The sequence below is a fragment of the Acromyrmex echinatior genome, unplaced genomic scaffold, assembly GCF_024713525.1.
Source record: "Acromyrmex echinatior isolate Ae372 unplaced genomic scaffold, ASM2471352v2 Scaffold26, whole genome shotgun sequence".
NCBI classification, from domain to species: domain Eukaryota; kingdom Metazoa; phylum Arthropoda; class Insecta; order Hymenoptera; family Formicidae; genus Acromyrmex; species Acromyrmex echinatior.
The window spans coordinates 126,595-141,540 of NW_028259060.1; the positions used below are offsets into that span (position 1 = coordinate 126,595).

At 30.1% G+C, this 14,946-nt stretch overlaps 1 protein-coding gene across 2 annotated transcripts; it reads left to right on the top strand.

Annotated features, from left to right (window-relative positions):
- The first annotated feature begins 4,829 nt into the window (after window positions 1-4,829).
- On the top strand, window positions 4,830-13,794 carry LOC105152350 (venom acid phosphatase Acph-1). 2 transcript variants are annotated; one of them, XM_087416501.1, is made up of 8 exons: window positions 4,830-7,140; window positions 7,249-7,475; window positions 9,632-9,813; window positions 10,053-10,163; window positions 11,078-11,343; window positions 11,879-12,159; window positions 12,358-12,560; window positions 12,647-13,794. In XM_087416501.1, the coding sequence occupies exons 3-8, from the start codon at window positions 9,682-9,684 to the stop codon at window positions 12,836-12,838; spliced, it is 1,185 nt and encodes a 394-aa protein (XP_087272627.1). In that variant the 5' UTR covers window positions 4,830-7,140; window positions 7,249-7,475; window positions 9,632-9,681; the 3' UTR covers window positions 12,839-13,794. The 2 variants fall into 2 exon arrangements, with proteins under 2 accessions (XP_087272627.1, XP_087272628.1); XM_087416502.1 differs by having other exon boundaries at window positions 4,830-5,305.
- The last annotated feature ends 1,152 nt before the right edge of the window (window positions 13,795-14,946 follow it).

Genomic DNA, 14,946 nt, shown 5'->3' on the forward strand with positions numbered 1-14,946 from the left:
GGGGATGGCATGAAAGTTCAACAACGTCGGATACGTCGGTAGAACGAAGCTCTGATAGTGGATACACGTCGTGCTGTATAACGGGGATCGATGGGCGTGCGGGGAATGTGTCAACCTTTTGCGCAATATTTCGCCGTTTATTGTCGCGAATGTTGTAACAAGCCGCGACTCGCCGGTCGGCATACTAACCAGAGGATTAATTACGCGTGCAGCCCAAGGCGGCTTGTGAAATCATTTTACGCGTAACACGGCGGGTTCCCCCCGCTGACAAGTTACTATCAGTTTATAAGCCCGTAAGCTCGTCTGGCGGTCGCTAATTAAAACCACGCTATTCCGTCCGAGAATTGGGACGGGACGGCGGCGAAGTTTAGCGGCGCTTAATCGGCACCGTACGTTTCGTTCGGCTTCAACGTTCTGAAATCCTTGCCTCATACTATGTACATATTTCCTTTCTACGTTCATCATTCTGTCGTGGTTACACATAGACAGTGTTTGCGGAAATATTGATTTCAAATGTAAATGTCCGAATAATTGTTATTTTAATGCAAAAGTTTCACATATTATTATTCTCAACAATTACTGCGTATTTTTTTAATGTTCGGATGAAAAACAAGCTGACAATTTATTATCTTACACAATCATTTAACTCGCGAGTACGATTATCAGATTTGTTTACGATTATCTGGAATGTTTTACAATTAAAATTATATTATTAATATATTGTATTATTAATTGTTTTCTGACTTATTAAGAATTATTTAGAATTTACGAACATTATGGATTTTTAATTTTTCTGAAAGACACAATTTTCTGAAAAAAATCAATAGAAGTAAAACACGTTAAACGGAATAAGCTCGTTACGTAGCTTATAATGACAATATTTCTAATAAATGAAGATTTTAATTAATATAACATTTTTTTTATTGTGAGTTTTGATGGAATTGTATATTAAAGGTTCGTAAAGAATAATTATTGAAAAAATATACCTATGTTAAAAAATGTTCAAACAAAACACTATTTTACAACTCACATTTTTTTCGCCGGGATGTAAAAATACTTTAGGTCAGGTGATTATTCTAGGATTAAGCATTATTTAAAAATTATGTTAAGTTTTAATTTCTGTTGACTATATCAATAAAAAAAATATTATAAAGACAATATAAAATTATTTGCATACATATATGGCAGGTTTGAAAATAGATTAATTGTTACATTGCGCTCGCCACAACGAGATAAAGTTGCAAAAGTCTCTAAGATATTCAGAGGGCGAACTTGTCACGGTCGAGAAGGAAAAAGAAAGAAAGACATTCTGAAATCTTGATGAGCTGAGTTGCCGGCAAGTAGGCATTGCAGTAGATTATGAATTAAATTCACTCTCAACTCGCGCACGCGCTCTCTCATTCTCTCTTTCTTAGTCTCTTTTACGTTACTTCATAATAGGTACGATCCATGGCGAGCAGCCGCCTCGCCAGGCATTTTCGTCGGCCATTCATTCGAGCTTCTCTTTCCTCCAATGACTTGCTTCTCTTTCGCTCAGCTGCATTGTTAGGGTGTTCTTTTCCCCTCGAGGAAATCGCCGGAAAGTACTCGCCGTATCATGAAATGAATAAATATGAATTAACTCGGCAAATTTTAATTAATTTCTCAAGAAAACCATACCTTGTTATCAATTTATAATCATAGAATGATATATCTTTATGTTTTTATTAAATGCAATGGTATTAAGTAAAATTTTTATTGCACTTCTATTTACAGCTTTAATTACATTAATTAAAAATTTAAGTATCAAAAAGAGAAGGTTTTTTTTTTAATTGTTTTATTATATTACCAAGAAAATGTGAAAAATTATTTATTTGCGTAAAACTTAGTCTTGTTAATTAATCTTAAAGATGGATGAGTAATAGATTTTTCCGATAAAAGCTAACCGACGAAAGAACAGAAAAGGTGAAGGGGCAAGATGCACAAGACACGAAGTTACTGAATGCCACGTACGATGAAATGATCGATATAATCGTGTTCTCTCAGCGAAGATTCGTTATCTCGATTATAGCAGAAGGAAGGAAAACGTCTTTACCGTAATTGACCGAAAGTTTCATATATTCTATTATATTTAATATCAAAAGAAATTAGCGCACCATTCCATACGGTCTACATTTATTTTCCAGAACAAGTTATTTCTAATGAAGTAGTAATGACGCTGAGTGAGCAAGAATGCCCTAATGTGAAGTAGTCTTCTTAAATATCTTGCAGAAAATAACAGACAAGAGACAGCAGCTCGTAATTTAATACGTATTATAGTATTTAATACTAGATTAGATATGTTTAATACATTATTTAATTACTCGTGTGCATTTAATATAATTTTAATAGAAATATTAATTTAATAAAATATTTTCCCATTGTCTATTAATATATCATTTACGAATTGGAAAGAAGCAAGATGTATATATACTATCGTTTATAAATTCAAGAATACTTGCGATTTTTTTGTATCTTTACATCTTTCTCATAAAAACTTAAATTTCAACAATTTTCTAATGTATGTAAATTGAAGAACATTGTAATAAACTTTTTCTTTTTTTTATTCTATGAACTCTTTAATTTCGTAATTTCTTTTTTAAGTTAAAAGCATTTTTTTTAAGTGAGTCTTTAAAAAAAATCCAATATTATTGCTAAAAATCATTGCATCAATTTTTTTAAAATACCATTTTTTAATATAAAAAAAAAAGCCTTATACTTTTTCGTTAATTTTCGTCCGATGATGTTTCATCAAGCTACAGCGCTTCAAAGTAAAATAAAAATATTGAAAAATTTTTAATTCTGTAATAAGAACAAAATATCATAAAAATGAAAGTATAAAAAAGAAATTTTTACAGCTCTATCTCTCCTCTTTAAAATGCATTTTTGAAACTTTTCCATAATTTTTTTTTCACCGAGACATTTAATTTTTCGTGAGATATGAGAAAATTACGAGCGTTTTCGAATTTATGAGAAACGGTATGTATAATTAAATACATATAAAAAATCTATAAGTTTTTTATAAAATGATTGGCATAAAAAATGTTTAAGACAAAAATCATTACACTTATTTACGTATAAAATTATAATATAAGTAATTTTAAAAACAATTATATTCTTTTCAATACACAATTGTAGAAAATAATGGCAAATGTATCTAATTCTCTACTTTAATTTCTTAAACGTTTTTAGCAACAAATTGTATAGATTTTCTAAAAAGGATATTATAAAATAAATGAATATTTATTTGGAATATGTATTTAATAGAAGACTTGCCAATCGTGTATGACAAAATTATTATTGATACCATAAAAGAATTTGTTTTTTTTTTCTAAGTACCACAACTGACAATGACATGACAGCTTGTTTGTCATCTTAGTGAATATCCTTGATATAATTACTAAAGTGCCAGTCAAATAGCTCGTAGCTCTGTGATTATAACATTACATATATAATATATAACGAACGGGGATTATTAAATAACAGGAGTGCCATTAGTGTGATGACTGGCAAATAGCTACGTCACATCAGTGGAGGATGTATTCACGACTAAGAACGACAGTGATGCATTCACAGAAGCATTTCGAAGGAGGCAATGACGCAAACACGAAATACCATATCGATACACAACTCGAAATATGACACAAGGCCAGCCGAACGAAAAGCCCCGGTTCTCGAATCGGCACGTATCACGCATATTCGGCACGGAAGCCTCGATAGGATATGGATTCTTAGTACGAGCCGCGTGGAAGTCCGGGAATCCGCAATCCGTTTACGAATTTCGAAGGGCAAGGTAATGGCTCGTGCGTAGTCGCGCGGTTAGAAATTACAATTCGAATTCCATTGCCGTAGCCGACGACGCGACGGGGCGAATAAGAGAGACGGTGAGAGGGAGAGCTGGACAGGGAGAAGTCGCGGAAAGGGGAAGAGATACGGATATTGGAGTAAGGTAGGATACGGCGCCAGTAAACGGATGGAGAAGCAGAGAAGTAAACGGGGGAGGGGGGGGGGGAGGGAGGCTGCCTCGTCCTGGCAGTTGATCCGCGTGCGAGCGGATATAACCGGTTTTCGACCTGTTCGGCAGCATTCTGGAATTGTAATCGCAGTTCCATTCGACCAGGGATGTTCTACGCACGTCGTAGTCACCCCTTCAACCTCTGTCCCTGTCTCCGCGAGCGGTTACGATGCGGTCGGATTCCATTTTAATTACTTACCTTCGATCCGTGTCGTCCTGTGTCCCGGCGCCTTGCGTTGTGTCGCATCGCGTTGCGTTCAGCATGATGTACTCTCTCGTGATGTATTACTCTTTCGTTAACGACACGTAATATTTCTTGAATTAATGCAACCTTTAACTGTAAAAACAAAAGGACGGCATGTATTTACGGTAAAAAAAAATTTTGTTTTTTTTTTTAGTTGAATTCTATAGTAATAAAAATGTATAACAAGATTCTTTCATTTTTTTTGCTTCGTTTTAAGCGCAATTTGATTCTAAATTTATAATTTGAAATGAAACACTGCTATCGCAGTACAATTTTGAAAAAATCGCGAAGAAATAATATTCCTCTCTTCGATGTTTTTACTAAATAACAATTCTGATTTTTAAAATGAAAAAGTTATTGAAGATTGATGATGAGTTATCTCGTATGTACAGCGAGAAACCAATCTGTATGAAAATGTTGTTTATCGTCATGGTTTTGAGTATTCATATTTGATTCTTAACTTTTTCTATCTGATGAATCTTTTTTTTTTTTTTTATAAAACTTGTTTTAGAATGTCTTATGTTAAATAGGATTAATGAAAGATAAAAATTACATTTCTCTCGTTTAACAGCAAAAGTATCAAATTATTCAGATTAATTTCCAGATGTAAAACGGAAACGGAGGAAATGATGAAAAGCTTTCATGCACAGACTGTAACGCTAATTGAAGTTATGTATCATATATGGTGCACCACCAGGTAAAAGAGTTGATAAGCTGGCGCTTTTTTAAATTTCCTCGGACTTGACGTTACGCTTGATCTTCATAGTGGATGAAAACCGGCATATTCTCGCGAGTCGGAATGAAAATTGCAGAGCTATGATGCCGAAATAGCCACTATTTGTATACGTGACGTAGGTTCCGTCCACGAAGTGAGAAAATGAGAAAATACTTGGGAAGATACCCGCGCCCGCATAAAATTGTGTCCATATACGCCGGCAAAGAGAGACGATACTGTAATCAAACTCGGTGAATTTTTGAAGCTGCTGTTCTACTTGCTCCATTATTCCACTCGGATATCTCGAAGAGAGGTAGGTCGAAATGTATGTACTATGTACATACATGTGCTAATTTAGAGCACGTAAAAATTCGAGCTATATGATTGAAGGAGCCACGTGAATAATAATGCACCTCGAAAATTTTAAAAATGTAGCTTCGCGTATTCTTGATATCAAATAATGATATATATCATGCACGATTTACGATCGTACAAATAATCACGACGATAAGATTCATAATCATGTAAAAGTTATTTGTAATTATATTGTTCTTTATCTTTTCTAAATATGAAGCGATTATAATCTAACATAGTGCTGGGCATTATTATGTAAAAGTTTGAGCGACATAATGAGAGTGAGATACAGTGTGAATGTATATCAAGAATAAAGCACATAATTGTGAAGGAATGTTTGCTAAATTATTAAAATTACATATTATAAAAACATAACGTATATTGATTATATCATGAAGCAAAAATCTCTCAATCGAGCTAATAATAATCGAACGATTCGTAAAAATCCAATTCTTTTGTGGTTAAACATACATGTATACATGATGTACAGACAGTACATATATCTTTATCGGATTTAAATAGATCGTAAAGATTTTATGCTAAATTTCACTTGTTAATTTTTTTAAATAAAAAAATTAAGATTATAGGAAATAATTGTGCAATATCTGTGTAATATAATAACTAGTATAATATAGTTAGAAATTCTTGAAAATTCTAGTAATTAAAAAATAATATAAATTTTCTCGGACACATTGAGATAAAATTTATCAGAGATAAATATTTAACGAACGACTTACGTCAAAATTACTTTAAGGCTCTAATGAATAATTTAAATAATATATAGATAAGAGCTTAATATATAGATAAGAGCCGAAATATTTTTGCAAATGAATAATATCAGCATCAATCATCCGATACAAGATAATCAAATATAAACAAGATAATCAAATGTAATCTGAATATGTAATATGAACTGAACATTATGCATGTACTCAACATTTATACCAAATATTATTCATAGTCGTAAGAATATTTGTAAAATTTCATTATTATTACAATCTATACTTTTTTGACACTGAGGATGATCATATTAAAACTAAAAGTATGTTAAAACTGTTTTATTATTGTTGTCTTTGATTATTTAATACTGATATATACATCAGTAGAACACTTAGCTCGGGTCGAATAGCCCTTGTTTATTTATTAGTTGGTTAAACATCTATTTGAAGTATTGAAACAGAGGATTATACGCGCGCAGAAGGCGATGAGAAACGCGTGAAAGCTAGAAAAGTTAGTTCTCTGTGATGTACATTAATATAATAATTATGATATATAACGTAATCATAAAAATTGATCTGTTTTATTATAAAGTGTGGAAACTCACAATCGTAATTCTGGATTTAATCAGTCTTAAATTCTTCAATTCTCTTCAGAATTTTGAAGTAAAGATTTATAAAGACGCTTTAATGATTTAATTGTCTTGTTAAATGTATAATTAATATAAACGAAATTTACTAAATGATGCGTACATTTTATATTATCATAGCAACTATCGCTAATTATTACACAAATTTGTGTAACAAAAATAGATTTGTTAAGAATATTTATTAAGAATATTAATTTTGTTTGGTAAAAATAATTTCGAAAATTTCTATCATTATAATGGAAAATTCTATTTTATTTTAGCGGCAAATTGAATTTGTTTAGTAGCAAATTCGAATTTTTATTTCTATAGATTTATTCAATGAGATTTCTTAATAAAAATTGATTATAATAATGGAGATCGATTACTTTACGTTGAATTCAATGGAACATTAAAATGGTTTTTGTGACAGTGAAATCTTTTCTTTCTGAGTATGTTTCGTTCTAAAAAGAGGAACACTTTTAAATCATTTATGTATGAGTCATTTATGTATGCAGCTCTATTTTCTTTCCACTACATTTTTCGTTTTTATCTTTCAGCTTTTTAGTCGCTTCAATCAGTCGCTTACGTCTTAAGAAACTCGTCGTATTATAAAAGCGCAACAGTCAATCTGTTGCAACTGAGTAGTCATCATATCACGCTGGAAAAAGTTCAAGTTCCTCTTTCGAATCTTTGCCGTTAATATTAAAATGATAACAACGAGTTTTTACGAAGAATAAATTATTAAGAAGTTCTGAATATTACGAAAGTAAAAATTTTATTACACGTAAGTATGCAAAATATAAATCAAATATTATTCTAAATAAAGCGAACAATGTTTTATGCATATCTTTTAATACGCATATATACACACATTACATACACAATACATATATTCTATTCTTACCATATTATTTTTTAGATTTCAAATTAATTTAAGAATATCTCTCTCTCTCTCTCTCTCTCTCTCTCTCTCTCTCTCTCTCTGTGTGTGTGTGTGTGTGTGTGTTGTGTGTTATTAAAACATAACGAAAATAAATAAGATTATATATCAAAATATAACAATAATTAATAAAATTAAAAAAATAACAAAAATGATTAGCCAATGTCAATATTCCATCTATATAATGCTCCAATTTTTATTTTTATAATAGTAAAAATAAGATCACTTTAATAAACATTAAATGAAATAAATAAAAGAAATTAAGATTTTTGAATTCTAAAGTGTTGGATAAATGGAGCATATTAATTTTCGATGATAAAACAGAATTGGATAAGAGACATGTATAAATTTACTTTCTTTAAAACTCTAAAATAGTCTTTTTAAAAATTAAAGTAGCTCATATTATTACTAACTAGAAAGCATTAATTAAAAATTGTCAACTTTATTATCTGGTATATAAAAGAGATAACATTATTGTTTTATACTTTTGATCGCTACAATTATTATTATTCTTTACATTTAAGAAAGTCCCATTGTAGGGTCCCACGTGTTCATCCATTTATTCAGTATTCATATTCTTATTCGGACATTCGCGTAGTTCATCAGTATTAAACTTAGAAAGAAAGTTAGCCACGGTGTTCAGTCCGAAACTACTTTATACTTTTCCTCATTTGCTTTTAAACTCCTTGCACGGTAAGTTCTTCTAATGAGAGGTGATATATTTTAAATTCATTGAATTTAAGTTCGATTCTTTTTACTCTTTCGAACATTATATGCTTAAAAAGTTATCCGAAGAACTATTACGTTGTCGCTGCCAGTAGTGTAACCTCAATTGTAAATTAAGAGTCGCTAGTAAGTTGTCACTACTAATAACATGGATCTCTCATTTTCTTGTAACAATTCATATTTATACAAGATCCAAATATTTCTATGAAGAATCTTTACGAAATTACAATTTAAACAATCTTTTCTTTCTCTTCGACTATTAAAAGATTTGAGAGGATTAGCCAAGACGCAAGTAATAAATAAAAGTCGTACGTTATTTAATATAGAGAAACCATTTGCAAATAATTGTTCATTCTGTTTTCTTTTTTCCAATCGCTTTTTCCAATCTACTATCATTTTAGTAGTTATTCCAAATGATATCTAGAGACACTATCTTTATAGGTGTCATGTGCAAAGATTACGTCATTGTAAGTTCAAGTGAAGATTATTACACATATTGAATAATAAACGGGTTATATAAGACAAAGCAATGATTTTATATAAAACGCCATTAAATATGTCATGTTAAAAAAGCATGCATGCACTTCTTATAAAAATTAATAATTATATAGTTACATTACAATTTTAATTAAAAATTTTATAATTACAGAATAGAGAATAAATCTCCGATGTTATTGTAGGGATTGTAGATGAGAGAAAGAGAGGGACTTTGATTAATTAGCAGATCGTATTTGGTTTTAAAAAAATATTTATACAAATGTAAAAATATCATTTTTCTGCTTGTATTCCTTACTATTATTTTCTCTGTAAAAAATAAAATATATACATTTTATCTAACTATGTTAAGTATCTGTATTTGTTTTGAATATGTAGTTTATCTTATAATCGTTACAGATATAGACATTAGTTTATAACAACTATACTCATTATTAAAAAGATCTTCTTTTTATGTTTTGTGAAATTTAATAAAAATTTAATTGCTTATAAACGGATGAGAAAAAGGTTACACACACACACACACACACACACACACACACACACAAAATCTATATGTATATGACTACAAAAAACTACAATAATAAACAGTAAACATTCGTGCAAAAAAGTATAGGTCAATAGCAATTAATGTATTATTTGTTACATAATGTTTATACATTTTAAAATCCACATCATCAGTTTAAATAAAATCGTCATCCAGTGATGTTCTTATTTTTAGTCTAATATTAAGATTATCAAAAGTATAACGTAAATGTCAAAAATTATTTTTATTATAGATATTTCATCACAAATATCTGAAATTATCTTACGCCGTTCAATTTAGAAGATGGCAAAATTTCATCAACTCCTAAGCATCACATTAATGTTTTATTCTTGCTTATTAACAGCATCAAAAACATTAACGTCTGACCCTGCAGACCAGCAAGATGATTATTTGACGTTACGATTAGTCAGCACGGTGATATAAAAAAATCACACTTCACAAGAAATATATATATTTATATTAGGTGTTGGAATTAATTCGTAGCGTTTTTTAATGAAAGAATGTTATTTATTTCACATGAGCATTAAAAAATACATTAATGAAAGTACTTCCCATCACTTGTAAAACGCTACGAATTAATTCCAACACCTAATAATATATATATTTTCTCAAATGTATTCAAAATTAATACAATTAAAACGTGAAATTTTCAGGTCTTTAGACATGGCGATCGTACAATGGACAAGATAAATCGCGAATCTTATCCGAATGATCCATATAATGGTCGTAGTTTCTACCCAGTTGGAGACGGAGACTTAACTAATGTAAGATCTGATTTACATTTTCAACATAAATATTATATATTACATCGTTTTATTTTTTTTTATCAGTAAAATAATTTTATAACGTGATGCATCATGTATTCGATCTACTAACAATTACATCGTAACAATTACATCAATATTACCTATAATTTCGTACTCAACAATACAAATTATCACACGTTGTAAATAATAGCTACATTATTGAATAGAAAATTAGAATATAACATCAGAATACTGGTTATATTACTGTTAGTTGATGTTTATTGGAATATTTGATAAAGTAATCTTCAAAAATTATATTCAGATCATCTTATACTTGTTATACATTTTTTTAATTACGGCAGATTTTTTATCAATTTATAGTTAATTTTTTCATAGCGAAGGTATCAAGGAAAATTACAATTTTATATAACTTTACAATTTTTAATCTCATACTTTTTAATTGCGTCCCAAATTAAAATTTTATTTGGACTCCATTTGAAACTATTTTAGAAATGTAATTTTATTATTTATTTGAGTTCAATTTTGCAAAAATTCATTCTTTTTTAATTATACTTAATTCGAAAATCATAAATGTCTTGATAGCATCGCTAAAAAAAATTACTTAAAAAAAAATCTCTTGTCCGAAATATGATGCGCGAAAAGTGAGACGTTCTGTATACATAAATTAGTATTAACGCTTGCATTGCATCTTCTGCTCTTCGTAAAGCTTTTCGTAGTGTATCATAGCGAATATACTGCCACACAAGTAAGTACGTCTGCAGACATAGCGGAAAGATCAACATTTTTCTCATTTCTTCATTTTTGCGTGGAATACATTACTTCTTTATTTCTTTAAGTTTTTTTTTTAAGAAATATTAATAGCATGTCGTAGTTTTTTTTCTTCTTTTTTATCTTTATTAACAATATTTAAGGCTGGCAAGAAAAGAGCATACGAATTAGGGCTGCTGTTAAGAAACAAGTACCACAAGTTTCTCGGAGATTTGTATTATCCACCGAATGTCTACGCACGTAGCACGTGGGTAACTCGAACCAAGATGACCCTACAATTAGTTCTTGCAGCGCTTTATCCGCCTGCCGAAATTCAAAAGTGGAACTCGCAGCTTTCTTGGCAACCAGTAGATATGATATATTATCCAATGGATGAAGATGATCTGCTATTTCCAATTAAGTGTTCTATGTAAGCAAACCTCTTTTCTTCAATCAATATTAATATAAATAGTTATACATCAACAATAATGTTTCGATTATGTCTGCATTCATACGAATATTTCATATGGACGAGTCGATTATTTGTATTCTTTGCAAACATGAAGCAATTAAATAATTAATGCAATTAATATATTGTATAAAAATATCTTTCTGTAGATATCTTTATAGATGTCTTAACGATTCTTAAGATTTGATAAAAAAATTATATTTTGAAAAATATATGTATGTAATGCAAATAATATAACCTAAATTACAAATAATAAATAAATTACAAATTATCATAATTATTACGTAATCAAGATCACAGATCACAATAATATCAAAATGACATTAAATCATGAATAGAATCGTGATTCTGATCGAAAAATAACTTTTAATGACCATTTTAAAACCATTTTACATCATTTTGATGATTTTTTGTTCTGTTTGAATAAATTATATATTTCTTGTTTAAATTATTACTCGACAATAATATTAAAAATTTATTCTTATGTCTTCAATAGATACCACGATACTTACAAAAATGTGATACAAAATGCAGAAGTGAGAAAGAAAATAGACCAGTATGACAATTTGATGAAGATGACGTCAAAGTATACAGGAACTAATATTACAAATCTCTTGGACCTTGCTCGTTTGTATGGTGTTTTACATTCAGAATTAGCTATGGGATTAACTTTACCTAACTGGACGCAAACTATATTTCCGGATGGCGAACTTTTGAATGCGACTCTTTTATTGTTTGATCTACTTAGTTACGATCAATTAAATAATCTTAATGGAGGCATGTTTAAATAAAATCTCTCATATATTGTTTATAAGTTTATCTAATTATTAAAACATAATCCTAAATTATTGAGAAGTCTAAAGAAAGAGCTTAAATTATTAGAAAGCAAAGACTTCAACTAAATTGTATTGCATTATCAATTAACCTTTTTATATATTCCCATAAAATATTCATATAATATTCAATCTTTTGCAGGTGTGTTATTAAATAGATTAATTAACGACATGAATAAAATGATCAATGGAACTCTACATCGCAAAATTAATCTCTTCTCCGCACATGACATAAATGTATTTGGATTGCTACTTGCTCTAAATGTTTCCGAACAACATTTACCAGAGTTTACGAGCAGCGTTATTGTAGAATTACACGAAAGAAATGAGAAGTATTTTGTCAAAGTAAGTGTGTTATTTTTATCTGCTAGTGACAACGCAAATAATATTTGACTAATTAATAACCAATGGATAATGTTTACTTCTTACAGATATTACATTATTTAGGTATTCCACCGAAAATATTAGAAATTAGCATTCCCGGGTGTGAAGTATTATGTCCATATGACAAATTTATCGAATTAACTAAGAATACAACTGAGATATTTAAACAATCATGTTATCCAGATGATCAGAAAATAACCAAACCTCATATTTCCACACCATTTGATAGTAAAAAATAATAGAACACGCTTCGAAACTTCAAGGTTTTTTTTATAAAAATTTACAAAATTAAGTAGCTATTGTAATCTCTTTTTTTTACAAAATATTTATTATTCTTTTATCAGAAATAAAATTAAAATCAGTCGAGGTATTATATTGAAAAGATGAGAATTTCTAATCTCATCATTGGCAATTCAATTTTATTTAAATGAACATAACGAAATAGTTAATTAGAAAAGAAATTTTATAATTTTACAATACCTTCAAATTTAAGGTACAATAGCGTCTCTCATGTAATAAAATCGGCGCGCTAGTTTTATTACATTTCCCTCATTATATCCAGTATCGTACCGCCGAAAACTAGATGCCCATACGATCGTGGAAAGTTAAGTTCGTTAAGTATGCTCAGAGCCGTGTCTTATCGAAGACACGGAGCTCAGATCCTCCGCCTACCGTGCCGTAGCATAACAATTACCCTATTATTTCGCACACACCACCGCGGCGATTCGTTGGGCCTATACACCGCACATTTCTGTTCCACGATATACTCTCAACTTCCATTAAGGCTAAATCTTTTTGGCTGTCGCGTAAGCAGATATCAACGTTGAAGTTTAATTTGCTCTTCTATTACCGTTTATGTTAGGCGATGAACTTTATTTTGATTTGATATTTTTATAAGAGACAACGATCTTTTATAAAAAGGAAGAAAATTATTATTAAAATATTCAATTTATTACTTTTATAATATTTTATAGATATACTTTTTTATAAGTATATGTTACACATATTATATACTATAGTTATAATGTAATATATGTTATTATATGATATACATATATCGTGTAATGTAAACTGAAATTCAAAATATTCTTTATTTTTTGTATGTTGCTTGTCAACATAGTTTTATTATATTACTTGTTGTATACAACAAAATTATTGTAAATCTAAATCTCACAAATAAAAACATATTGACCTATCTGTTCTTACAAGTCTTAAGAAAACTGTTCCTACAAATAAAAATCATACCGAGAATTTAGAAAATTTTTGTAAGAGATATAGAAACGATGCCAAACAAAAGTTTATCGTATACTGAATTAGTCGCGGTGTTCTTTCAATTTTGAAAATCATTGCCGAAACTTGTCGCCGGAAAAGAATAGGAGGTTTCAGCTATTCTAAAGACAAAGTTCATCTTTCTTTTTCCCTTTTCTTTCGTGCCGGACCATCCTTTTCTGTTACCCCTTTTTCTCCTGTAATCCCACTCTCGCTCCGTCGGGATAAACTCTTGAAATTTCCGAGAGTTGCCCGGATGAGAAGAACCAGTTCCGCACTCCTAATTCTGCGGAATTAAACTCGCGAAATCGTTCTAATTGCGGATACAGAGCATCGGGGCACTTGCATCGAACGAGTTGCATTGTACTTTTAACGATGTAATACTACAATTGAATTAATCACCATTCAATTTCCCCAACACAACCGTTAAATTATTTTTATGCTAAAGGTCGATTATTATAACGTTAATTTACAACTGCTCAAAAATATATTACTTTATCGAATACGTCCTACACCAGAAGAAATATAAATCTTCCTTAATAAACTCTAATTAATTGTGTGTTGAATTCTAGTTAATTTTTCAGTTTCTTTATAATTAAATCTTGAATTACAAATTGATTCAAGTATGAAGTTATTAGCCAGTTTATGAAAAATTAATCTTCCTTAATTACGACATTATTCGAATTCGCGTTTCTGTATACAAGAAATGTAAGAATAGGTATTAAATAGAGCGTTCCGTAAGTTCCTAGATGAATGCATGACACAACGGCCGAGAAAATGCAAAATTTGCCGAAAAGACTGCCGTACGGAAGTTAGTTTGAAAACGCACAATTTAATTGAACATTCGTAATAATTTGTCTGCACGAGAGGGTGCTAACTGAAACTCCGCGGTTTGCGTTCGCGTGCGATTCGTCGGCAGCAAGGAATTAGCACGAGCTGTCGAGTAGACAATACGGAATTAATTATAATTAACTGCCATTCACAAAAGTTTCCACGAACAATTTTGTGGTCGCACCATGCCGGTTATAATGAACTCTCTCCTGGCAGCTCCTATCATTTACATACTCTTACATTCAAA